The 26,265-nt window shown below is 37.5% G+C and overlaps 1 protein-coding gene across 3 annotated transcripts in view; it reads right to left on the bottom strand.

Moving 5' to 3' along the window:
- EXT2 (exostosin glycosyltransferase 2) overlaps window positions 1-26,265 on the bottom strand; it is a 73,935-nt gene that overhangs the window by 25,800 nt on the left and 21,870 nt on the right. For all 3 annotated transcript variants that reach the window (XM_031593366.2, XM_031593367.2, XM_031593365.2), the window contains exons 8-9: window positions 14,179-14,310; window positions 4,150-4,339 (exon numbers count right to left, since the gene is read on the bottom strand). In XM_031593366.2, the coding sequence (XP_031449226.1) occupies window positions 4,150-4,339; window positions 14,179-14,310 (322 nt within the window). The remainder of the gene's footprint in view (window positions 1-4,149; window positions 4,340-14,178; window positions 14,311-26,265) is intronic.

The raw sequence follows: 26,265 nt of genomic DNA, 5'->3' as shown, positions 1-26,265 counted from the left end.
TTTATTAATATTATACATGGAGTCATGGGATGTTATGGCTGGGTTAACAGACTTCTTGTACAACCCATATGGGTGAGTATATATACAAAACTCAGCCAAAGACACAGAACAGAGATCACATCCCCCTACATTTAGAAAACGCTTAAGATTAGCAAAATTATTCCATAAAGCACTAAAATTCTGGATTAAAATTATTATCATATGTGATACTTCCTCTCTGCTGTTTCACACATAAGATCCAACATTTTTACCACTGGCTCTGTGAAAAGTTTGAGATGCCTCCACAAGACTCCTGCATTGCTCATACATGCCTCTGCTGAAGCTTTTTTTTCTTCTCCTAAGACACTGCTCATATTTTGAGTCCAAACATAAAATCAGACCCTTGATTTCCAGTCTCACCCAGAGCACAGTGGTCCTATTTTGGTGTACACATTGAGCAATTACCTCAAAATATTCAGTAAAGCTTCCATCTCTTCATTCACATCCATGTCTACGTATCTCTCTCAGATAGAAAGCATGGGAAGGGAGTGTGTTCTACCAAGCAGAAGAAAGACTTAATCACAAGACCTTCCTGAATCTCTTCATTGCCCTTAAGTTGAGTAATGGTGAAGATGTCACCTCTGTGACCTCAGTTTCTAAAGCTGCAAAATGGGAATGAGCAGTTAAAATAGGTTTTTATGAATGCCCTAAAGGTTCTCAGTTGAAGAAAGCAGTTTCTTCTACTTCTTGATTTTGATTTAAAAGTAGATTACAATTACAGATTTCAGCATCTTCTTAATAATAATGTCATGAATAATGCAACTTATACAGCAGTTTTAAACTACAGATCTCAGTGTTTTATGGAAAACAATGTTGATGTATTCATTTTACAGCCACAGAAACTGAGGCACAGTAAAAAAAAAAAAGTTTCTCTCCCACTGAGCAGGTAGGATGTGTGCATCTGACCAGTGTCCAGCCCTAGGAACTATATGCCTGAGAAAATTAATTGAAGCACCATTATTCAGTGCTCACTAACTTATGTCTCAAAAATCTTGAGAGACAGATATGTGTTCCTCACTGTGTTCAGGTGACCACAAGGAAAAACAAACTGGATTCAGAGCAGACAGCTAAGTGGCTAAAGACCAGTCATTCAAGTTTGTACTGGTCACCTTAAATTTCCTTCAGAATCAGTGAAGACAAAAGGGTACTTCTGCAAGGATGCTTTATTTAACCATAAAATAAATACGTCATGCAGACTAGATGGAGGTGCTTTTTTTTTTCCTCATTAATTATAAAGGAAATGTATAGTTGTGAGCTCAGACTTGCACATGAAACTCTTAAACATTTCAACTTAGGAGTCATCGTCACAAATTCATAGGAAAATGGGAAAATCACTTTTCAGATTGCTTGCACACGTATGCATGTATACATGTGTACATACGTACACATTTTTTCTCCAACTTAGCACTTCCGTACGTTGTTTGGCTGAAATTTTCCAGTCAAGTATTCAATTTATCAGTTGATCTCTGTTATTTACATCAGGCAATGTGATAAAGAGTTTGCCAGTTTGTCAGCCATATCAGAGCTGCATTAGCCCCTGACACAATTAGATCTGAAAAGCGTACACTTTATGTAGATCTCACACTCCTGCTTTACTGACAAATATACCTCTTAACTCAAAATTTACTAAATATTGAAGAGAAGCAAAAAGGATTTAAGTCCTTATGGAATTATCCATTTCCTGAGGGGAGTAGCTTCTTAAATTTTGCACAACATTTTAATTCTCTTTTCTTCTTAAGTCCTGTGTTCACTGAATTTTGCTTAAATAAAGCCATTATTACAAGCATGTAAGTATTCATTTAAAAAAAGAAATAAATATCAACATGAATTCTAGAATTTGCAGGTGTTTGAAAATCTCAATTCCCAGCGACAGATTCTCTCTGTTTACAACACATACTGTTCTGATAAAAATATCAAGTGTAATTGGTGTCATTTTCAGTTATACTACTATTCCTGTGATGACAAGGCAAAGGAGCAGCCCATGTCATATTTGTGCAGCACTATGCCAGCTCCATTTCAAGAGACTCAAATCCAATTCACAATTCACTGCCTATGATCAGTGCTAAAGACAACCTTGATGTCGTCCACTCAGCCCTCCCTCTTGTACACTTGGAAGAAAAACAAATCACAAAGTGTTGCAGTGCCAAAAGCCAAGACTTGCTTCTGTACAGAAACGTCCCATATATGTAAATGATCAGGAAATACAGCTCTTGGTGCTTGAGGAGGTTAAGCACCTCAGCTTTACTATAATCAATTAAAAGAAAATGGCCATAAAAGCGCAGATACTACTGTAGGGTAATAAACTAGACTTTATCAGTGACAGTGGTGCACATTACAAACTTCAAACTCATTCCTTGCCTTAATCCATCAGAAACTTCCTGGCTTTAACAGGCTATAAACAGCAGAAGCTTTGAAGTCCACGGATTAGAATCACTAATAGACAGACTGAAGGAGAGACTGGCTGAAGAGCCAAGTGGAATGCCCTGCATGGATCTGAAATGAAACAAGTTAATTTAATCAAACTGACCTCTCCTCAGCCATAGCCCAAGATAATAATGGTTATAACAGCAATAAGGAGACAAGGAGCACTGGAAACAAATGGTTATTTACTTCAATGCAATGCTTAATCTAATATAAGGGCACAACTTCCTGGGCATTCAACTGCAAGTTTATGCTTATAGGCAACAGCAGTTTTTTCTGAAGCTAGTTTATGACTTCATAATAATTAAGATAGAAAAAATTAAACACTTCAATTCTCAAGAATCTCGAAGTTCAAGATTAATATGAATGATTTAACAGAAAAGATCTTGCCAACTTTTTATTTGTTTCAACTCTCCTACTCTTCTACTTTCCTCTTCACTCAAAGCAAAACATGGAAACAATCCATTTGGGTTAAATCCACCTGCACTCAGTAGATGTTCACTCACAGCTTACATAACTGAATGAGTGTAACATTAAGCATTTTAACTTTCAGAGAAAAACTTCTAACTGCAAAGATTCCAGCATCAATTTATATGCAGCACTTCTCACTTCAAAAGTTTGCAAAGCATTTTATAAACCACTAAATTCTGAGATGTTTAGAACAGCAGTATTACAGAATGCTTTTCAAAGCAAACAATAAAGCTACTTGCTTTGAACTGCAACAAGATGCCAAAATGGCAAATGAGCCAAGTGGAGGGTTGCAATAGCTTGGCTCCAGAGAAGCTGTCAGAGCATGGCAGATTGAGACAAGTGGTCAGGGATTAATTTTTGCACTGCATCTTACCACTATGCCAAATACCTAACTCTGAAGAGTGGAAAACTGCAGCAGCTGAAGCTTCTGCAAATACAGTTACAAAGCAAGGAGTCCTTGGCTTCATTTGCTCCAGAAGACAGATGAATAGACAAAGTTCTGCACCACCAAAGTTAGCATTTTTGAACACATATTCCTAGCAGAAGGTATTTATTCTCCCAGAAAAATATCACATACATTTTCAGATGAGAATGACCACTTCATAGCTATGACATACAGGAAACAAACTCATTTACAAGTACTGTAGATACAGGCTTTTATTAAGAATGAGAAAAGAAGACTAACTGCCCAAAATAATGCTTATGTCTTTAGTGCCAATGTTTAGAACTTATGAAGGTCACCCTACATAGCAATGAGCACAAAATAACGGTCTGTGAATGTACCCTCATTTTAAAATAAACACGAATTTCAAACTTGGGAGGGATCGTGCAGGTTCCATCAGATTCTGCTGTGCAAAGAGAAACACAGTATCATATGTGTTGGAAACAAAACCATTTAAATCAAGGCCCATACGTCTTTCTACAGAGAAATAAAATCAAGCACTGACAAAACAAAGATGAGTTTCTCTTTACCTCTCTCCAAAACAAAGGTAAAGACAACCAATGTCTTTGCAACTACTTCGTGGTACCTTTGACATTAAGCTGGCAGTAGAAAACTGGAATGTTTCTTTTCATCTACTCTGGCCCTTCTCGTTTCACTTTCAAAAGCATCGCTCAGAAATCTCAGTTTATTGTTTTGAAAGTAACTACAGAATAGTTTTTGAAGGCATGTTACACCCAGTTTTACCCTCCTCGACTACACCTAGCACCAAGTCTTACCTTCAGGTGGATTCTTGTTCTGGTTGTTCCAGACAACGAGCAACTTGGACAGACTGGGCACTTTGGACACCTCAGTGATGACTCGGAAAAGACTCTCCACCCTGTCATAAGTCAGAACTATTGCTGTGAATCCTTGGGACTGTGGTGGGATCAATGGAAGGAAGAGTGGATTGCTCACGCTGCTCCATTTCTGTGAAGGAAAACAGTAAAATAATTTAAATAAAACCAAATATCACAGGAAGGAGTAATTCACATAGCCAGCATTCAAGCATCAGAGGTGAAGTAGGCTCAGAGCAGACAGAATAATTCTCTAATTTCAGCAGAAGTGAACTTCAACAATTTCTCAAAATTTTCATTCCAGCTTCTTTGTTAATTCAATTTTCATTCTTGTCTAGCTGAAACATTGCATACAGGAGGGGTTTGAGAAAAAATCAAGTGGAAGAAGCAGATAGATTTGTGGAGAAGGAAAACTATGGCAAATTTTGAACTCAGACACCAAGAATCAATTCCCATTTACTACTCACTATTTCAAACATTTATATTTACAATCAGAACTCATTAAACAAACAGAAACTTAATCAGCCATACAGCTTTAGAAGTGGGAAAAAAAAAAAAAAAAAAACAGCAAAAAGCATATACCTGACATAAAATGGGAATCAAGGGAAAAAAAACACCAAAGCAGACACTAGGAAGAATAATGTACTAGCTCCCACAGAATTTGGTTTGTTAAATGGGGTGAAAAAACCTATTCTGTTTAAAAAAAAAAAAAAAAGGCATGAGATACAAAGATGAATTTCAGAGAGTTATTTACCCCTCCTGAATTTTAACTAAGGCATCCCTCTTAAGACTTTAAAGGTCTTATTTCAATACACTGCCAGCATAAGGAAGCCAGCTCAACTGGCAAGAGACAAGACAGTGAAATTCTCACTGCGTGTGCCAACCTCATTTGGAACCAACAAGGCAGGGGAGGAAGCAGTGAAGGGACTGCTCAACAGGAATGAAAGCGTCGGTGTTCTAGTCTCAACTTTTCCATTCCAGCTGACGTTCCAAGCAGATACCAAGGGTCAGAGAGAGAAGCAAAGGGAAAAATAAGACCTTTTGGGATGAGGTGAAAAGCAGAGTTGAGAAAGCAGAAACTGAGCAATGCTGTTTTGCAGGGAAGTTCTGAACGCCAGCCTGTAAAAACTATGAACACTCATAAGCAGCCAGTAACTGTCTGCAGATTACAGAAACCTTGCAAGGATCTCCAGCTAAACTCATAAGTCTGCTTTTGTTAGATGAAAACAAGTTTTTGTCTTTTTTTTTTTTTAAATTTGTAACAAATCAATAAATATTGCAATTTTCTGTATTCTGATTTTGTCTTTGGGCTACTTTTCTTTGCATGTTCTACAGTCACCCTTCTCATGCTCAGTGGTAAGACATCTCTAACTAGAATGTTTTCTAACTAGAAGGACAGGAAGAACTGAGCCTATTTTGCTTAAAGAGATCATAGCATTTTTGACCATTTTAACAAAGGAAAAAAAAATACAATGTGAATACTATTTACTTCTACATGCACATCAGCACGGAAGGGAGGACAAATACGTGAGATAGAAAAGCAATTTTACTTTAAGCACAATATTAGCACGCTGCTTTATCTATGATGGTCTAAGGACATGTTCCAGGCAAGAATCTGTCAGTAGGAGTAATATCAATTACTAGACTTCCCAAAACAGCTGGAAAGACAGATTAGTCCTCAGCTACAGACATCCTTTATCATGTCTCATGCAAGTAGCATTTGGTATACAGTGTTGCGGAGGTTCCTAGTGGAAAAAATGCAGTTTTTAGCTCACAGATGTAATAGAAATAGTAACAGTTATATTCAACTTCAGTTCACAAAAGGGACATGGCTACCTGTGATAGCAGAGTACTATATTCAGTAACTCAGAATATACGTATTTGTTGTTTTAACAGTGGATACATGCAGAGACAAATTTTGCATGCTAATTATACAAGTAGGCTAAGTGCCTGATTTTATTCCAGTTTCAAGAATTCCTACAGCAAGTCACAATCAAAATGTTAAATAGAGCACAATCCATCTCATTAAAGCTTTACAGATTCATTTCCACACAACCACCACCCCAAAACTGCTATTACCCAAATGATCCTTGCAATGTTGGGAAGCTCTTTGAAACAACATTCAGAAACCTTTTCATTAATACTTGTAGCAGAGGTTTAATTTCATAGCCAGCAGGCTGCCAAGAAAATCTTATGTTTCTGCCCTACAAGGAGAAATAACTGGTAATCTATGCTGTATTTATTACTTACGGGTGAGTATTGCCACTTAAATTAACAGTCCTCGCTTTTTCTGTGGCCACAGCATCTCCTACAAAATCACTTGCTATAATATCCCTTGAAAAGGACTATACTGTTTATATCGTTCTAAGACTATTTTAGTTACTCAAAGAAAAATTAAAGATGCACATGCACGTGTAGCCTACAGAAATTATCATAATTTCTCTTAAAAAACCTGAATTTTATGTACACTTAAATTCCTACTTTTACTACTTTCAGAAAGGCACAAACATTTTCCCCTGCTGTTTATAACTTAGGAAAAATAAGACAACATTTCAGGTGTTTTTGCTCATGCATCTACTACAGGATGATGGAAAGGAAAAGCCTGTAGACCCACACTAATGGATGGGAGAACCAAGCTTCTCATTTGAGAAAAACATTTCAAAAAGGCAATTAAGCATCTCTCAAGTGCCATTAAGAGCCAACCCCCTGCTGCCTGCCTGAAGAGTGTGTCTACAGTCTGAGACCTATTGACCCCGCTTTCTGCAGGAAATCGGGCAAATTCAAGCCTCCATAATTTACTAAAGTCTTCCAGATTTCTCCTTGGGAAAAGCAAACCATGCAGGCAATTAATTCAACAGCAATCTAATTAAATCTCCATTATGGCAGCAAAGTATGAAGTGGATAATGACACAGGGATGTGTTCTCCTAGTCGTTGATCAAGAAACCAAGAGTGAAAGAACATTTGCTCCAGACCCATCTTTATTAACATTCATGATGGAAATTCATAGGAACTTTCACTCTCAGAAAGAAGAGCAAGCAGCAGCATTGGACTGATTATCCATCACCTCTCCTTGACAAAGTGCTGACATTCAACTACGGATAAGACAGCCTTCACTCTTGCCCTCCCAGCTAATGTAATTAGAGGAGCCAGGATAATGAATCTAAGATTAATAGGTTGTTTGCTGTGAATCATTTTTATGGGCAAAACAGATCAAGTTCAAACACCAGTTTCCTTAGAGTAATTTCATGTCACTTAGGTTTGACAGCTCTCTGCAGATCGCATGAATAGCCAAAGTAGTGGGATCTGAATAACAGCAAGAACTCTGAGATGGCTTAATGCTGGGGAGAGAGGAGATTTCAGGCATGGATAAGTGTTACAAGGAAGGATTCAGGCTATTGCAATTGTACATGCATATTTGTGTCTTAGAAATAAAGCAAGAACTTCCCAGACATCTTTTAGTGGGAAAAATTAGAATGAAATTTCACAATTACCATGAACAAGACAGTGGGTTTTCCTCCCTACTTATTTTTTCAATAACCAGATTTAGTTCTTGTTTTAGTCAACATATTACAGAAATCATACAGCTTGAATGACTACAATTCTCAGTTAAAAGCACAGAGGTAATGGCAAATAGAATGCTGAACTTATACAATAGCTAAGTAGTCTGTCTATACATCTAAGTAAAGCAGAGATGCATCCCTTGCCGGTGTATGGCTTTTTCAGCTGGGTTGTTCAGAATATCAATCCTAACCTCAATGTGGTTTCAATTATGAATCACAAGACCAAAAAGGCCTTGATTTATTCTATTTTTCTCCAATTATTCATGATAAGCTTTTATTGAATACTTTGAGAAAGTATTTCATCATGCTTCCCATCCTCGAGTGGTCATAGGGCAAAACCGAAGGAATTAACCTCTCTCCTTTTCTGGAGCCAACCACGGCACTTATGCTCCACAGAATCACAAGTCAAGTTGCATGCCCAACATTTCACATTCTGATGAAGATTACAAACCTTCCCCAAAACCATTTTAGCTATGAGGCACCCAGGAGTTCCTATCTATTCTTACTTGAGTAATGAAATGTGATACCATCTGAATCACAGATTACAAATGCCAAAATATATCATGCAACTATAATGCTAAGTTATTCAGCATCTTTTTTGTTTATCTGCTTAAATTTTATCAGCTGTCTGAGTCCTTCTGACACTGAATCTATTGGCTGAACATATCTTTTGACATAAAAACTTAACTTCAGGTTCATTTCTTCAACTCTTTAATTTTAATAATGTGCTAAAGGATGCACAATGCTTCTCATTTTCAGTGAGAAGAAAAGAATTATCAAGAATAAAGTCTGCATTCACTCTTTCAATAAGGCAGGTAAGTTGAAGAATGGGTGACAAAGATGATTAGAGGGCAGGAGCATCTCTCCTTTGAAGAAAGGTTGAGGGATTTAGGTTTGTTCAGCCTGGAGAAAAAGCAGCTCCAGGGAGACCTCGCTTTGGCCTTACAGTACTCAAAGGGAGCTTATAAACAGGAGGGAGACCAACTTTTTACATGATTTAATAATGAAGACAAGAGAGAATAGTCCTTAATTAAAATAAGGAAAATTTAGATTAGACATTTGGAAGAAATTCTTTAACTCAGAGGGAGGTGAAGTGCTGGCACAGGCTGCCCACAGAGCTGTGGATTCCCCATACCTGGAGGTGTTCAAGGCCAGGTTGGATGGCAGCCTGGGCATTTCTCACTTACAGCTAAATGAGTTTTATAAAAGTGTATATTAATTTTTGGTTAATGTTCTGAAGATGACAAGTGATACTAGGATATTAGTACAACTATAATATTGGCATCATCTGGGAAGTATGAGCTATAACATACTAGTCAAAGAGCTTAAAAATAGTTCTATCATTTAGAAAGTGTGATCTGCCTGGTAGTTGGACAGAGCCCACAAATGAACAACCAGCTTAGGATTTTCTAAAGGAATGGCATTTGCTGCACAAAGTTAACTTGTCTATTTGTTTTAGTTTAAGGCAAATGATGGTTCTGTTTCCTGTCTCACTGGGAAAAACTAAATCTAGTATGTTTAATAGTATGTGAGGCATGGTGATATTCTCAAGTGATTTATTAAAGTCCAATCTATATCACCCAAGGTCAAAACTCAAAAGCAGTCACTTACAAACAAAACCTAATGTTTTATAGGCCTACGTTATAAACAGGCTTAAAAGAATTTCAGCAAAAGCAACTAAATAAAAACTGGAAAAAACTCATCTGACACATTTTTCATAAAGCCATATATGTTAGGAAGGTATGAAGTACAGTAAAAGGAGAATTTAACTAATCACAAATAGTTTGTTTGTGAAGTGAAAAAGTAATTTATCCCCATTAGCGCACAACAAAGTTCTTAATTGAAGATAACAGATCATGTCTCAAATCCACATCATTAGTTCTAATCCAGCCCAAATCGGTAACAATCAGAATGAACAGAATATAAATCGCCATTTTCTGGCTTATTTGAACATAACAGATTGCTGCTACCCAATGGATAATGGCTGGACCAACCAATACAAAACACCACTTGCCCTCTCCTCATTAAAAGGCAAAAAAACAGTATATTGCTATTGAAACTACTGTTTCATTATGTATCAGCACATTATACACCTACTGCTCTTCCACTTCCTCAACAGTATGAGTAGGAAACTACAGGTAAGAAAATCATCCACTTTTCTTTAGAAAAGGACATCAGCTTTCAGTCAAATGGTATGAACATGTAAAACTGTTTGGATCCCATTGCTCACTCAATGTATTAAGTATGCAATTAACTGCACATGCATTTATACCTTATATCCCCTTCTGCTAGAAAAACACCCTCACACTGCTTCTGTGCCCACATGGTGGTGAAGATACTCAGGCAAAAGTCTCACTAACATTTTGAGCCAATATAAGCCAAACTCATGCCAAAAAAAGCAGCCTTCCAGACACCCACTCCCTCCTTTGTTCCTCCCCATCTTTCTTTTATTTTGCTGGGTAAGTTTTACAGAAGGAAACAGATTTCAGTTAATTCACCACAAGTGATTTGGAAAATTCAAGAAAGAGGTAGCACAGGGAGAGGAAATCATCATCCAAATGTGGAAGAATGCAGGACTGCTTCTTTTGCCAACAGTATCTGCTTAGAGCAATTTGGAGTGTTTGGGTGACCACAGATTCAATACAAGGTGGTGGGCTGGTGTTTTTTTGTGCCGAGAAAGGAGGAACATCTGGGGGTAAACTTATATGCAGACCTAGCTATAAGCATGGCTCATTGATTTTAAATGCATGAATAACACTTCCATGCTGACTGTCCAAGTTAACAGCCATCCCCTCAGATAAAAACACCAATGCAATTTTGCTGAAAAGAAAATGTAATCATTATTACATTTGTGGATGTTCTAGTTCCTGATACCAGTTATCAGTCAAAGTAAAGCAAACAGAAAGTCTTCAGAAAGCAGTTGCAAGTCCTTAACAGTCCTACTTTGCAAACGATATCAAACTTGAGGCAGCCCTTTGTGAATGATGCACAGCTTCATCTTTATCGCTACTGTAGTTCCAGACCTAATCAAGTATATCAGGCCCCCGAGAACCTTTTGTCTATCATACCTACAGGCTAACTCAAAATTAGCTTAATTCTACTGCACTGTAATAAAAACAATAAAAGGCCAGTAATATATAAAATCATAGGAAATAGACTGAAATTAGATGACGAATCTTAAAACAGGGAAAATTCACGAGTTTGCAACAGCTCAACAAAATACAGAGCATAATATATACCTTGGACATTTATGAGCTACTCTAATTGTTGAAGCAGAAATGCTTTCACTGCTTTATTTTACATCTGAAGCAGTTGGAACAACTGTGCAGCAAAACAATTAACAACCAGGACATTCTACTGAGCTCTAGCTCTCTGTTAGTTTTCAGGACTCTTTCTGCTAGAAAGGGGTCATTCTCCTAGCAATTAAACACATGTAACAATTAATACAAGCCATTTCTGTCTAAATATTCCACAATCAAAACTTTGCTGTCATTTTCAAAACCTTACTGCTTTGAGCTCCGTCAACAGCCTTGTACTGATTAGAGGAATCTCTAAATGAAGCAAGCCTATTGCATTAAAATTGTGACTGTACCCTCTGCACCCCCTGCTAATCTGCCTACAGCTTTTATGTAGTCTTTTTGCAACTCTGCACTCTATTCCTATCTAAACCATGTAATGGGAACAAGGGAATATATACAAGCACTACATTTAATCCTTAGTAACCCAACATCATGGTGAACAACAAGCAGAGCTAGAGAACTGCATACTGAGCTACCTAGTTCAAAGAGAAAAAATAAAAAGACAAGTTCTGGAGGTACAGTTCTGGCCAATAACACAGGAATTTTTGGCACTGAGTTACTTGCACATTTCACTGTGATATTAACGTTAACTTGCAGGTGCTTCAACAGTTACCTATATCCTGACCCTGAGGCCAATGTGAAATAACTTTTCTTTAAATGTTTCACTCTTGGAGTTTATCTAGAGATGAATACGGCAATTTTCTTGCAAATGAGGAACACATCCAAGTCACCTTCAGTTATTTTGTCTTCTTATCAGAGTTGAGAATACAGTTAACATCTTTGACTACTCCAAAAGTACACATATACCTGCTTTCCAACTACCATTTTTCATCCAGACTAGAGAACATAACAGTGCTATGAGTCCACATTATGCACAAATTTAGATGAGAAACACACTCGGGTTCAAGTAGATCCTTTTTTCTGCAATGAGCAGAATTTTGACAATTGGATACCACAACTATTTTTTAAAATGTTCTAAAAGATCTCCACAACTTATTAAATTTACTGGCAGATACTGTATATATCACCATCTTCCAAACTGTCTGAATTTAAAAATATCTGAGTCCTGGAGGATATACTCCCTTATAGATCGCAACTGCAATACGTTCTCACCTCAAAAAGATAAAACATAATATATTCAACTAAAAAATAATCTCAAAAATAGGCTGGAAAAGGCTCCTGTTATTCAATTCCACAGAAAGAACGTGGTTCAAGACCCAACAACATTAGTTGGCTAAAAAAAGAAGAACACAACAAAAGGAGCCTGATAAAATGAAATTTTCATGCATGCTCAGAGCAGCTATCAAAAACCACAGTTAAAGATATCACGGGGTTGTGTACTTCTGTTCTACAAATTTAACTGCTTTTGAACAATTCCCAATCTGAATTCTATTTTCTTTAACTGACCCTGTGAGAAAGGGTCACAGGCACTCTGTGCTGCTGGCTAATATGGAGCTTACACAGCCCGTAAAGGAACTTTTTTATGATGTTTCTGTTTCACATTGAAGCGAGAAATGTATTCATGCACATATTAAGCAATTTTCATAGACTAGGATAAATATCAAATTCTTTCAACTAAGACATAAAATCGCCAAGGAACTGACCATGTATGGCACAAGACTCATGATACGAGGTGTTAAACTCCAACGTGCTGGACAAATTCCAGCCTGTCTAATTGCAGTCAGCCCTCTAACTTTTCTTTGCCATTGCATATTGATAAAACATTCCTGCTTACTCCCTGTGCTGCCCTAGCATGACACTGCTGTTATGTGTTCCACCACAGCTTCAGTGCTCTGCTCTACACGTTGCTCTATCTGTGGCAATAAACCTGCCTAAGAGAACCTCTAGGTTGAAAAAACTAAGTATAAATGTCTTTTTTCAAAGTATGTATTTAAGAAGGATAGAAAAAGCCTGCTTGCTGCTCAGACTTAAGTATAACTTCTCCAGAAATTGAACGGTTTCCAGAACAGAAGAGAACCATAAGAAGTTTTTGTACTCCTTTTAAAGCCTCCCTAAGGATATTCTCTTCATTTTACTAGACGCTTCAAGATGCTTGACCTGCCAGCATAATCTGAAGGTGTTAAGATACTTTGACTCCCCGTTTATAGAACACATTCTTCTTTTGCAGCTAATTTGTTGCTTAACAACTGACAATTGTCACATTTGTTCTCAAGTCAATGACAAAAGTAGACCAATGCCTTTGGCTAGGCAGCAGAAATTTGTCTTCTAGCCCTTGGTAACAACTGTTCACACTCAATCAGCCTGAGGAGTTTGAAGTAAATCACGCTACTCCTGAGCACTCCTACACAGCTTCCAGAGAGACTCTCTCTAACCTATCATAAAGAGAGACAGTTAACAAGTTTGTTTTTATTAGTAACACAAAACTATTCTTTTATATTTTGACACAGAGAAAATTAACTGATTATGAGTGAAAATCATCTGCAGCCTTTATACAGTAAAAAATCAGAACCAGCTGCCTGGTGCAGAAGGTTAATTAATTCTCCAGCATTTGTTCTTAGCAGAGGAAGGTTCAACTGGTGAAACATTTAAAACATACAAAAAAAAACAACAAACAAACAACAACAACAACAAAACCCCACAACCAACACCCCCAACAAAACTTTGATCATCGGTTTCTGTTCGAGAGAAATTATGTAGAAAACATGGAGAAAATTGCAGGCATAAGACTAATCAGCTATTTCAGCAGAATTACTCTAAAGACTCTTGCAAATTAAAATCTTCAATACATCCACTGACTATTTCCACTGCAGTTATTCAATCTTAGGAGCTCTAAACTCACTCTAAAAGCAAAAAAAAAGTAAATGTGTGTATGCATTCATGAAAAATAAATAAATACATAAATAAATAAATAATCAAGCATGCAATTTGGAGTGCAATAGCCAAAGTTCATATTTCACAGCCAGGACATAAAACAAACTGCTAGTTATTTTGCCAGTTGTCATAAAAATATATTAACTTCATCTGTTGGAGTTACCAACACAATGCACACACAAACACACACAGAATTATTACCAAGTCTCATACCACATACCTCTTATACGAGGAAGAAAAAGTCATTTGTTTTATGAGTGAATCAAATGAATTCACTTACCACAGCTGGGGGATCATTCCATTCTTCATAAGAAATGGCAGCATATGGATAAATTCTATCATTGATAATCTGAAGAGTAGCAAGAGCGATTGCTTTCATCGATCGAAAATATGCTTCCCAGAACCACCTTGCCTGCAAAGAGAATAAAATTTACTTTCCTACTGAACAGATCCAGCACATAATAATCAGTTCAGGCTTGACGCGTACAATCTGCTCAATGTAGTCAACAAGTCAGGTGGAAATTAAATTAGGAGGCATGCTTACTCCTACTAGGATATTTCTGTAGAGCCAGAAGACTTCAAACTCAATTCCACTTCCATGTAAAAGAAGACTTACGGCCAATAAAAGGAAGCAACAGCATTACTTTGCAATTGATTAATAAGAATGAAAAACCTTGCAAATCCTCAAAGAAGAAATCAGTCACTTTCACATTCTTATCATTAGTTTTTCTCTTGAAAAAACATCAAAAGCAGTTTGACCACTGAAAAGAATCATAGAATCACAGAATCACAAGGTTGGAAACAACCTACAAGATCATCTAGTCCAACCATCTTCACACTGCCACTGCTACCACAAGATACTAAACCATATCTCGCAGCTCCTCATCCAGGTGTCTCTTGAACACTGCCAGGGACGGCGACTCCACCACCTCCCTGCGCAGCCATTCCAGTGCCTGACCACTCCCTGAGAGAAAAAGTTCTTCCTCATCTCCAACCTAAACCTCCTCTGGTACAACTTGTGGCCATTTCTCCGGGTCCTGTTTGTTGCCCGGGAGAAGAGGCCAAACCCCTCTTCACCACAACCTCCCTTCAGGAAGTTGTAGAGTGCAATGAGGTCTCCCCTGAGCCTCCTCTTCTCCAGACCAAACAATCCCAGCTCCCTCAGCCGCTCCTCATAGGACTTGTGCTCCAGACCCCTCACCAGTTCGTTGCTCTTCTCTGGACACGTTCCAGGGCCTCACTGTCTTTCCTGTAGTGAGGGGACCAAAACTGAACACAGTAGTCGAGGTGCGGCCTCACCAGCGCTGAGTACAGGGGGATGATCACCTCCCTGCTCCTGCTAGAAGTTACTGTTATACTCAATTTTTCCAAAGCAAAGGGACCCACAGTGCAGCTAAACAGCCTAATAAAGGCATGGAGCATAAAAGGTGGAACTTAAGTCACTTTTTAACTAGATCAACTGGAGAATTTTAGTATTCGTGAACTCCATCAAATTAATAAGTCCCCTAAACTGTCAAATTAATAAGTCCCCTAAACTGTCAAACAAATTAAAAAGATAAATATCAAGATCTTTCATAACAGCCCATGCACTTCGCTAATTAATAAAAAACATTCACCTGGGCTAATTTACAACAAAGGAAGTGTAAAATTACATGCTGAAATGAAGCATGTAATTTCCTTGTACCCAGGCATACGGAGTTTCACAGAGAAGCCATTCTCAAGCCCTGTATGGTAAGTTTAAATCTTATCCCAGTTTCCACATAAGACACAAATGGTTGAAGAAACATCAGGTTTCAGAATTGAAAACACTGACTTCTCTTATTTTCTATTAGAGATAAAAACATATTTTTTAAATGCCTAGAATCATCAAATGATCCTGAAGAATCATTTCCAACCCAAAAGGAAATACACACTGCCAGTAAAAATAGTTCAAATGTTTTGGCCCAAGAGATGTGACATTTTTCAACCTGATTTTTCTTCAGAAAACTCCAACACCTTGAAGTGTCCAGAAAGTAATTTAATTTAAAATCTCCCTATGGTTCAGTATCAACATTGGTATCTAGATGGTAAAGCAATTAGAGGAAAACAGAGCAGAATGCAACAACTGAAGGAAAAAAAATGTACAAAGTTGGGCAAATGCTATTTTACTGTTACATATTTCTTAAACTGCAAAAAGACTCTACAGAAAGGCCAGTTTTAGGTATGTGATCTGAGAATACTATTATTTAGAATATTATATTACTGAAGGAATACCAAGCTTTTGGAGGTACGGATTTGAAGATATAAGAAAATTATAATTTTAACTATAATTCTAAGTCATTTGTGTGTTTCTTTATGCAGGCTGCTGCCTTTTAATAGAAGACAAAGAGTGATTTCTGCTTGTATAATTTGTGCTGCAGCATTTCTCAGCTAAAGAGCGATGCAGAAGAAAGATTACAAAGAGGGAAAATGCAAAAAATCTGTGGCCAGGATAGTGGCCCCAGCACCCTGCTCTGTGGGGAGTCTGTAAAACAGACTTCTTCAGAATAGTTTGGGTAAATATTTAAAAAGAAAAAAAAATCCACGTTCCAATTTTTAAAAACAGCAACAACAAATCTGACAGGAAAAGGGAGAAGCGCACTCTTGAGCACTGTCTTTATCAAGAAAAGACATAAACATACAAACATATACTGCAACAGATGATTTCAAAATTTTACTAAGGAGATAGAGGAGCATATCCAAAACATTACAATTCTCTCTGCAACTCATCATCCACAGAAAATGCAAAGCAGTTTCACTCCAGAACAGAATCACTCTCTCTCCCCTTGGTAAGGCTTAGTAGCTGGGTAACAGCCTGATAGAGCCTGACCAAGAACACAGTTCAAAACAAATATTATGTCCAACTCTAATAGCAGAAGAATTAAGTGAACACATTAGAATAAGTTAAAGAACCCTTAAAATATCAAAAAGACAATAAATAAAGCAAGCACCATATTCTAAGAAAAATATATATACATTCCTTTGTTCCTGCCCCATTTCTTAAGAAAACCATATTATCCACAACTCACCAGCATGAGACTTGGAAAGAAAATAAAATATAGATTGAGAATTAAAAGTGACCAGATCAGCAAACTGAAGTAACTGAAACGCAGTAAAAATACAGATTCCAAATATCATTTTCATATGAGGCAACAGCTTGAGAAAACAACTGCTATAAGCAGCACTGATAATGAAGTGGAAAGTGTTTTATGCAGTCTTTTAATATGCAACTTTGTGAGCAGTATGGGAATGTGTATTTCATTGTTACTAAATGACAACATTCCTAATCTGTTCTGAGGTTATTTGTATTGTAACTATGATTATCCAGCTTTGTAACAATCAACTCTGTTTTTCCTCCTTTAGCACAACTGGGATGGATCTGATGTAGCATTTCTTTGCTGAAGGAATGTTTGTAATGTCAGGTAAGATTACACCTTTAAACCAGAAGCAAAAGTGGAGAAGAGGGCAGAGGAAATTTATTTTTTAGGGACTAATATTTACATAATTAATTTTTTGTAAGGAGCTAGAAAATGTTCCCACAGTTGGCTGTAATTTTTTGGAGTGTGTTTCTTTAAGGCAGAACTCAAAACCTTCTAAGGGGATTCTAAGTCCCCAAACAGATGTTTCAGGGTCTCATTACTTCCTCCCCACCTTGTTTGCTTTTATAAAGCAGAATTGATTAACATGGTTTGCCAGTCTCTGCTGCTCAGCATGGTGAGCTGCTAAACATTTTGGGAAAGTTCTCTATTGGGAAGATGTGTGTCAATTCCATTTGAAATGTATTTTCTGCTCTACTTGGTGTGGTTGGAAAGCTTATGTTGGAATGTAATGAATACCTAGGGGGAATAAAAATCCTATGAACGCAGACAGGGATGTGGGAGAGAAAAACAAGAAAAGCAGCACTGAGATCTATTCCTGCCTCCTATGCCAACTTTCTCGGTATTCTTACACAGTTTTTTCTGAGCTGTCCATTTCTCTTTCCCTTACCTGTGAATTCAGGAGGACAATAGTTATGTTCACAAGAGTAGCTTATATATACTGGGAAATAGTTCTAAGTTTTAACAGTTACAACGCGTTGATTGTTGTCACAGCTAACCTGAAAGGCTTAGAGAATCTTGAAGTAAATGATCCACATCTGCAGATCTTGTCTTTCACACAGTATTGATTATACGAAGTCTGCAATTAAGATATGGTCAGGATACTATTCCTTTCAACTTGACTGAAATCAACTTCTAGTTCTCTAGGAGTCTACTTGATTAAGTTTTGGAACTTTCTGAGAAAACACTTTATGTGGACCACAAACTTGGAGAAAATGCTAAATTTGTATACACCTAAATATTGCTCAGGTCACAAGCAAACTAAGTTATGAACAGAGATCAAACGTGTACTTTGTAAAACTGCCAAAACAGCACAGTTGAACATATGTTAACCTATAGCGTTTTATTCTGGGTCTATAACTTATCTGGAATTGCAAACAGGTATTTGAGAAACACAGCTTCTTTTCCCCTTCTGAATTTCTACATAAATAGAAAATATGGGATAGATCCAACACAAAAGATGGAAAAGTACTGTTTTCTGTAACTGTTTTACCACCATGCAGAAGAGTCAAGGAAGGGGGTTGAGCTATGTGAGAGGTCCCTTCCAACCCCTACAGTTCTGTGATACGGATTGACTGACTTGATAGGGAATGAGAAATACAAGACGTTATTGGGTTGCCTGATGGGTTTTAAGTGACTAGCATATCATACAAGACAATAGATTCCCCATGAAATTAACTCATCTTAATCTGGAGAAAGTTTCACGAAGCCAAGACCACCTCACCATAGAAGCCAAAGACTGAAGGTATTGGAGACCAAATCCTCACTTCTCTTCTAGAGGTAAGATCTGCAGACCAAAGTCACAAACACAGGCATACTAGGAACAAACAGCTTTGTCTCTTTTTCCCCTCGCTTCTTTGAAGGATAAAAATGCTTCCTATAATGTAGAGGCATTAATGTATCTCTACAGCTACATGTATACACTTTGAGTAACAGTAGCAACATTCGTAAGAGAAACTTAGGTTAGATGTCTTCAAACTTGCACATGGAATGAAAAATGTGGGATTTCATCAAGCAAGCTTTGTTGTCAGCTGCAAAGTTTTGTACAGGTGGGATATGAAGAGACAAAGCAGAAAATACCAAGCTGCATTTGCAGCTATTTTTGTAGGAGACAACAGGAAAAGTGCAACAGGCATCAAGATTGAAGCCTAATGACAGAAAGTAACATTTATTTAGTTAAGGTGTTATTTTCCTTAGAAATAAACACACTTGGGGGCCTAGCATCTCTTTATAAGCTCTTTACAAGCCAGCACAGCATCAGGTTACAGAGTCCATTCATATAATGTTTATAAGTTCTAGTGTTAATGCTACTAATGGTGCTCCAGAGTAGAGTGCAAGACAGACCAATGTAAATCTTTTGACTCGTTTGTGAAAAGAAAAACACTAGGAATAAGGCAAGGAAAGGAAAAGAATACTTTCTGTAACGTTTAGATTGAAAGGAAAAATATTCCACTAAGCAAACTCTTTAAACTTGTTTTTTTCACAGCCTACGACTTGGTGGGAGTTAAGAAAGTTAGTAAACAAGAAAAAACAAGATTCACAAAAGAGCAGTAAAAGTTAACTGCCCATAAACCACTACTTTTCTCAGCTTCTAAGTCAGAAGCCATGACACTGTAAGATTTTGCCCAATGCAGGAATTCAGTGTTCCCAAAATGCCTTGAAAAGGTTTATGATGCCTTGAAACATAACCACTTTCATACTACCTGAAGCGACTCTACTTCAGTGTTTTCCCTTCCTGATGGCTCTTAGTGTTTCTGGTTTTCACACCCTGACCAGTTGACTCAGTGAAGTTCTGGCGAAGAGAACAACGTGATGTAGCTGCTGCAGTAGTTCTGGCCTTGAAAATCATATCCAGGTGATACGTGATTGTATTTTCCATCTTGGTTCTGTTAGTTACTTTCAGCCAAATGTTTCACATTCATTTGATCCTTTGCTTCTACTTCAGCATCTCAGCAGTGTCTCTAATATCCATCTTAGAGACATACTGAGATGCAACTTTTTCAGACCTTTGTAAATTTGGGATTGGATAGAGCCCAGCTTTATCCTTTCATTATTTGTAAAAAGAAACTTCAAACTAATAAAAATTATGTTAAGCCAAGCAATGCTTCCAAAGTAACTGACTGCTGCAGCCCACTGCAAAATGTATATCAGCAGCAAAAACATGCAGCACAGTCATAAAAGGCATTACAAAGAAATACCTACAGCTCTGCTGTATAGCTACCAGCTCTAGTCATGGAAGTTCAATCACAAGGACCTTCAGGCTCCAAAGCTGCACAATACTGTAATAAAATGGAATGCTTTTTAAGTTACCAAAATCTAACTAATTATTGCCCATTAAGTAAGCTATTATAACTGCTCACATGCACTTCATACCCTTTCTGTTGTGCAATAAGATCAGATAGGCTACTGAGGTTCAAGATAAACTGAATTACATATTCGCCTCATAATAAAGATGCATATGAGGATAGCTGATGCTATTTAACAATCATCAGATAGAAAGCTTGAGCTCTCACTCCTCCACTCCAGTCTGTCCACTCAAGGTAAAATGGGACTGAAGAGGGAGCATAAGATCTTTTGCAGGATCAAGCATTTAAAGCATAGTTTTGCAAAAAAGATCTTGGGTTCTGATGGAGGACTCCAAAACTCCAAATTCACACATTTTTGTTTCCTCTTTCTAGACCACTACTTCAGCGTGTCCACAGCTGGTTCCCTGTTCCAAAAACTGTTTTGCTACTCATATGTACCACTCCTTGTATGCAGTTCTTCAGCAAAGCTGATGCCAGCTGGGTCTCAACTAAAAGCAGAGATATCCTAGTTTCTTTAAACAGGTTTATTGAAACACACTCAGAAGACTTCATACAATTAAGAATTAGATGGCAATGTATTGTTACTGTACAATGATAATGATAGGAATTTGAGTCTGAATGAATGCTTGTTTGGTAGGGCCCTCGGGAGCAATATCATACAATCAAATTAAACATATTTAAAATTGGCTGGCTCACTCTTCCCTCTCATCAGTGAGGAAAAAAATGGGTTCTTCTGAGAGAAAGTGAGAAGTCTGGTGCTTTGAAATACATCCTGGACAACCTGTGCTTCTCCTTTTAAGTAAGTAAGAGAGGAGGACAGAAGTAAGCAGCCAGGTTTAGGACAGAATATTTCCCTCAAAGTCCTGCTTTCAAAATTTATCAGAAGGCCATCATTTTCCCAGATACACACAAAGATTTGACGTGAGGAGAAACAACAATGCATGTTTGCAAAGCATAATTTATGTGTTTCAAGCTATAGAAGAGAAAAATCAAGCTAGCTCTAAAATGCTGGGATCTCTTGGAGTGCCAGTATAATTATGCCCAAACTCAAGGTAAACCCTTTAGAAAACACAGTCTGAAAGTGAAGATTTTATTACGGTCTCTACAACCAAGAATTTTAAGAAATTCTGCGGAATACTGGTAAGCAAGCACTCTTTTACATCAAATTGAAAAACTTTCCAGATGATTTTTACATTTTACAGAAGATTGAATTAAACGCCTTTTTCAACTCTCACCTATTCTGATTCTATAGTTGCCATTTGCCAGCAAGTACCTATCTAAAAAAGTAGTTGTGTGAAAAAAAAGTAGTTCTATGAAAAGCACTCATAATATCAGCATGCCATTTTTAAGGATAAGGAGTAGTTGACAGTGTCTAATCATTTCAGGCAAAAACTAATCCTCAATTCAACACTGAGTTTTGCCAAATCTCAAACTAGAGGATTCATCAGAAGGAAAAAAGACAATGAGTAGTAGGACAATGCAGAGCACGTGCATTTGTTTCCAGATAACTAAGATTTGCTTCTAATGGAACATGATGTTGTTCTTTTGATATTATTCTGAATTTCCATTCCATCATTCTACTTTTGTTTCCTAATTGTGCTTAACTCCCAAGTAAACCTCCTCAAAATATTCATCAATTTAACTCATATAACCTATATGATACGTCTATGGTAAAATATTTGTTAGTTAAGACACTTCTGCAGGCTCACCAAGCAAAACATTTATATCACGGTCCTACATTTAAAGAAAGGGATTCTGGATGGACATTTCGAGTTGCTGTGTGTCTGTCATAATTCAGTCTCAAAAAGTATCTCTTCAAAAGTAAAATAGTTTGTAAATTTAATCCCTAGATTAATACTCACAATTGTAATAATTACAAGTCCTAAAACAAGCATATTTGCCTACTTCAGATACACTATGAAAAGTAGAACTAAATCTTTCCACTATCCAGATTTTATTTTTTTTTATTTTTTAAACTGCCAATTCATAAGGGGAACAGAGGCCAGAGTTCAAAATGCTAGTCTTACCCTTCAGATACCAGCCACTTGGGAGTCACTCATTTATACAGACTCTCAGTTTTATTGCTACTAAACTACTTGACAAATGCTGACTCACAGGAGCTAAGGGTAAAGGAAAATGTTAGTGCAAGAACAGATATTAATCTTAAGCTTCTTGTACTGCAGTATTCTTCAAATTCTCCTCTTTGGTGTTTTGAAAAGAATCGCTTGTTACTTATAATCTATATGTAGAGAAAACACTATATGCATATGTAAATGGCTCTCTGATGCACACCTGTTAAAGTTAAAATTTTAAGTCTTGCTTCCATACTTGCAGATAATTTGTGGCTTGATTTCTATTTTTTAAAGTTTTCATCTGCTGTTACAAACAAGAGCCTGCACTGCTTAAAATCTCACCCAAATATAAGAGAGAAGAAGCTAATTCCTAATAGAATGAAATGGTAATATTTTACATGGTTTTGAAATCCTACATTACTAAATAGATTTCCAATATTTCTTGTCCTAACAATAGAAACTGCATTTTAAAATAGCAAGAACACAAAACTTAAGTAGGTAATAATACCACTCAACACTGATATTTTCCCTCCTACCACAGATTTCTTCAGTTCAAACTTGCTTTTTGACGAAGGAGTATGTCAACCTGATGAATCTGTTGAAGAAGGCAACATTTCACCAGCCAGGAAACCTGATTTTTCTGCCCTGGCACCCTATAAAGCCACTGTCAAAATAAATTTCAATGATGGAATCAAGAAGTGGATGAGCAGCACAGAACCCATCCATTCTCAGCTGTAGTTGGGAATACTGTTGCAAAACAGGGAGACAATCAGTAAAGAAAGGAGCAGGGTAAAAAAAAAAAAAAAAAAAAAAGTTCAGATTAATGAAGAACTTAGAGCTTTGAAACAGCATGAAGCAAAAATAACCACTGTTTATTGCATTCCCTTTAGTCACAAAGAGTGTTCAGCTCTGTCCTCCTATGTACAAGTGAAGGCGTGTTGGCATCACAGATATGAGAGAAAAATACAGATGCTCAACTGGTTTCCAGATATCTATATCTATATAGTCATTGATAATGATGTAAAGACCATCAGTTCAGTTTCCCTTCAGTTTCCAAGATTTTGTTAGGCTCTCTAATGACTCCAATTTCAACAGACTGTTACTGTGAAGAGGCAGGCATACCTAACCTGAGGAGTAAGACAAAATGACTTGGGTGTGTGTGTCATCCTTCCTACAACAGCTGGTCCTTTGCACACTTCCTGTTAACTGCATGAAACCAAACTAATGGTAACTTAGGTTTATGCTACCATTGATTCTACAGCAGTCCAGAAAAGAATAGAGAATAAATATGTGTATGCAATTGTAGAGAATGTTCAACTACACTATGACCAAAATTTGGGGGCTGCAGGAATGTTTTAGCTGCGTTTTTTGACAAATGATGGACAGCTCCTGAAACTGAAAGCAATAGGTTTCTAGTCCCTGTGGTATTGCCTTCAAATATGCCTATGTTCTCAGGGTGGATCAGTTTTCCCTGCTGCAGGCATCCTGCTGAGAGGTGAGGTCCCCAGCAAAACACAGAAATCTGACTGCAAGCCTTTGAGGTGGCAGGAGCCAAGGGGGGTTCAAAGACAAGGCTGGTTGGTGGGCAGCACCTCTGAGTATTGCGGAGGTTAGAGGTTAGTAAAGCAGGAGCCACTGGCCAATAAAACAGTGTTTGGAGAGCCCACTCTACAGATAAATTGGGGATCTGTTTACACCTTTCCCAGCTTTCTGAGTTACACACACTGACGCTTCCCACTGCGATCTTGTCCTATGTCCACTAGCATCTCCCCTTCTCAGCAGCTGCCCTGTTCTCCGCTGGTTGGCTTTGTAACATGGCTAAAGGATGCTTGGAAACTTTTAATCAGCATCCAGCATCAAAAATAAATAAATAAAAGCACAAGCGCTTTTATTTGTGTCAACTGCTGCAACAAGATCTGTCTTGTTTGAGATTTCCCATGACTGCTGTACTAATGCTGGGAGAATAGAAGCTTAAATTGCCTTGATTAGAGAATTTAAACATAAAGCAAGCCCAATGCCAATCACACACATGAAAGGACAGCATTCTGAAGCAAGAAAAAAAAATGATCTAGGTAGAGTTACACCACATTATAGCATTCAAAAATCAGTGCATACCTCGCTTGAGAGCTTAAGCCCTGTATGAGGAAGAACATGTCCTTTTGATGAAGACATGTTTTCATGTTTCCTGTAAGCTATATAGCTCTATTTTAAATAAGCATAAACATATATATACCCTACTCAAACAGTTCTCAACACTGAGCAACTTTAAGTGAGCATTACTGCTTGCTTTGATTCAATACAAATGTGTCTTACTAAATTCTATGAGGATAAAACCTGAAGGACTGGTAGCCATCTTTTTTTTTTTTTTTCTCCCCTCTGCATCTATAGGAAAAAGATCAGTTTACAACTTGGTGTTGCCTTTTTCCTCCACATCTTAAAAATAAGTGACATAACCCTAAGCTGTGTAAACACACTTCATCCTTTGTGACTCAAACTGTGTATGCCTGTATGACTCCATAATTGCTGGCCGTGTTAGCACTGTGAGATGGTCACGTTGCAAAGGAACAGGGTTGAAAATAGTTTTATATAAACAAAAGAGTTGATAGACACCAACTAGAGTCTTGTATTTCATCTTGGAGAACATCTGAAATAGTATGCTACAGAGGAATGTTCTTTACTACATGAAGCCAAGTTTGGAAAAAAAAAAAAGTAATCATAAAGATAAGCATGAAGACTCTTCACAGAGTCCCTGCTATCTCAAAATAAAGATGGAAAGTACACTGCTGACCTGTGTTTGCCTATTTATTCTGTATTAGTAAAAGTATCAGGAAGTAGCTGTTATTCCCCTCTTGACAGATACGTAATGTGGCATCTGCAAGAGATGGAACTCAATTCTCAGGGGATTCCATGAAGCACTGGTTACTAAACACAGGTAGCAACAGAAACAAATGACTAGTGAGAGGAAGAGGGCACAGCTCAGGTTTGCTGCTGCCTGCTTACTGAAGTATTTCAGACAGTTGGATAATAGGTGTTTCACTCATTCTCAGGCTTAACCTCATCACCAGATTCAGGATCAGGAAAGAGTTTTTACCAGTATCTCAACCAGGACCGTTGACATTTTCCTGCTATGGTCTGCTACATTGTTGGGAAGCATCTTATGGTAGACTGCGCTGTGTGAGGGAACAGACATGATGTATTCCATGCGGACTAGCCCCATTCCTGTGGGACTAGAATTCCCTTACCCAGCTGAGTCCAGTTGCAGGAAACTATTTTTGAAGCTTAACAGCAAACAAGAGAAAGGAACCAACCCTCACAAGTATATAACACAAGTTATACTGCTTGTCAACTAAAAGGCATTACAGTATATTTCTAGCACAGTCCACTCCTTCAGTCATAACAAAAGATACACACACAGGCATCTAAGAAGCTCTTAGATATATCTGCACAACTTAGGAAGACTAAAGGAAAAGGTATTTAAAGATTATCTGGCAGCAGGTTGCCTCTACGGAACATGCAAAGTCTTTGTAACTTAAAGCCAAAAATTTCTACTGTGCTGCAAGATACATTTGATGTAGTCATTAAAACAGGATCCAAGACTTCTAAATTCCATTATTAACACTGCAGTTTGACCTTGGGAAAGTTATTTATATCTCTATCCACTCATCATGAAAATGGATCCAAGACAAAGTTGTATTTACTGTTAGTGTTTAACACACTCAAACGCACACAAATACTACAGAGCATTTACGCTATAAAAGCCATCCTTGTAACAGTGTGAATAATGAAGGATGGGTTAAGAGAAGCAAAGAAATTTGATAAAGAAGTGCGATGTGATACAGACTATGCAGAGGGAGAACAGAGAGTAGTGAGAATT

The sequence above is a fragment of the Phasianus colchicus genome, chromosome 5 (genome assembly GCF_987193195.1).
Source record: "Phasianus colchicus chromosome 5, bPhaCol1.hap1.1, whole genome shotgun sequence".
Classification (NCBI taxonomy): Eukaryota; Metazoa; Chordata; class Aves; order Galliformes; family Phasianidae; genus Phasianus; species Phasianus colchicus.
The sequence above is the reverse complement of the archived record's forward strand: the minus strand, read 5'-3'. Positions and strand labels throughout refer to the sequence as shown.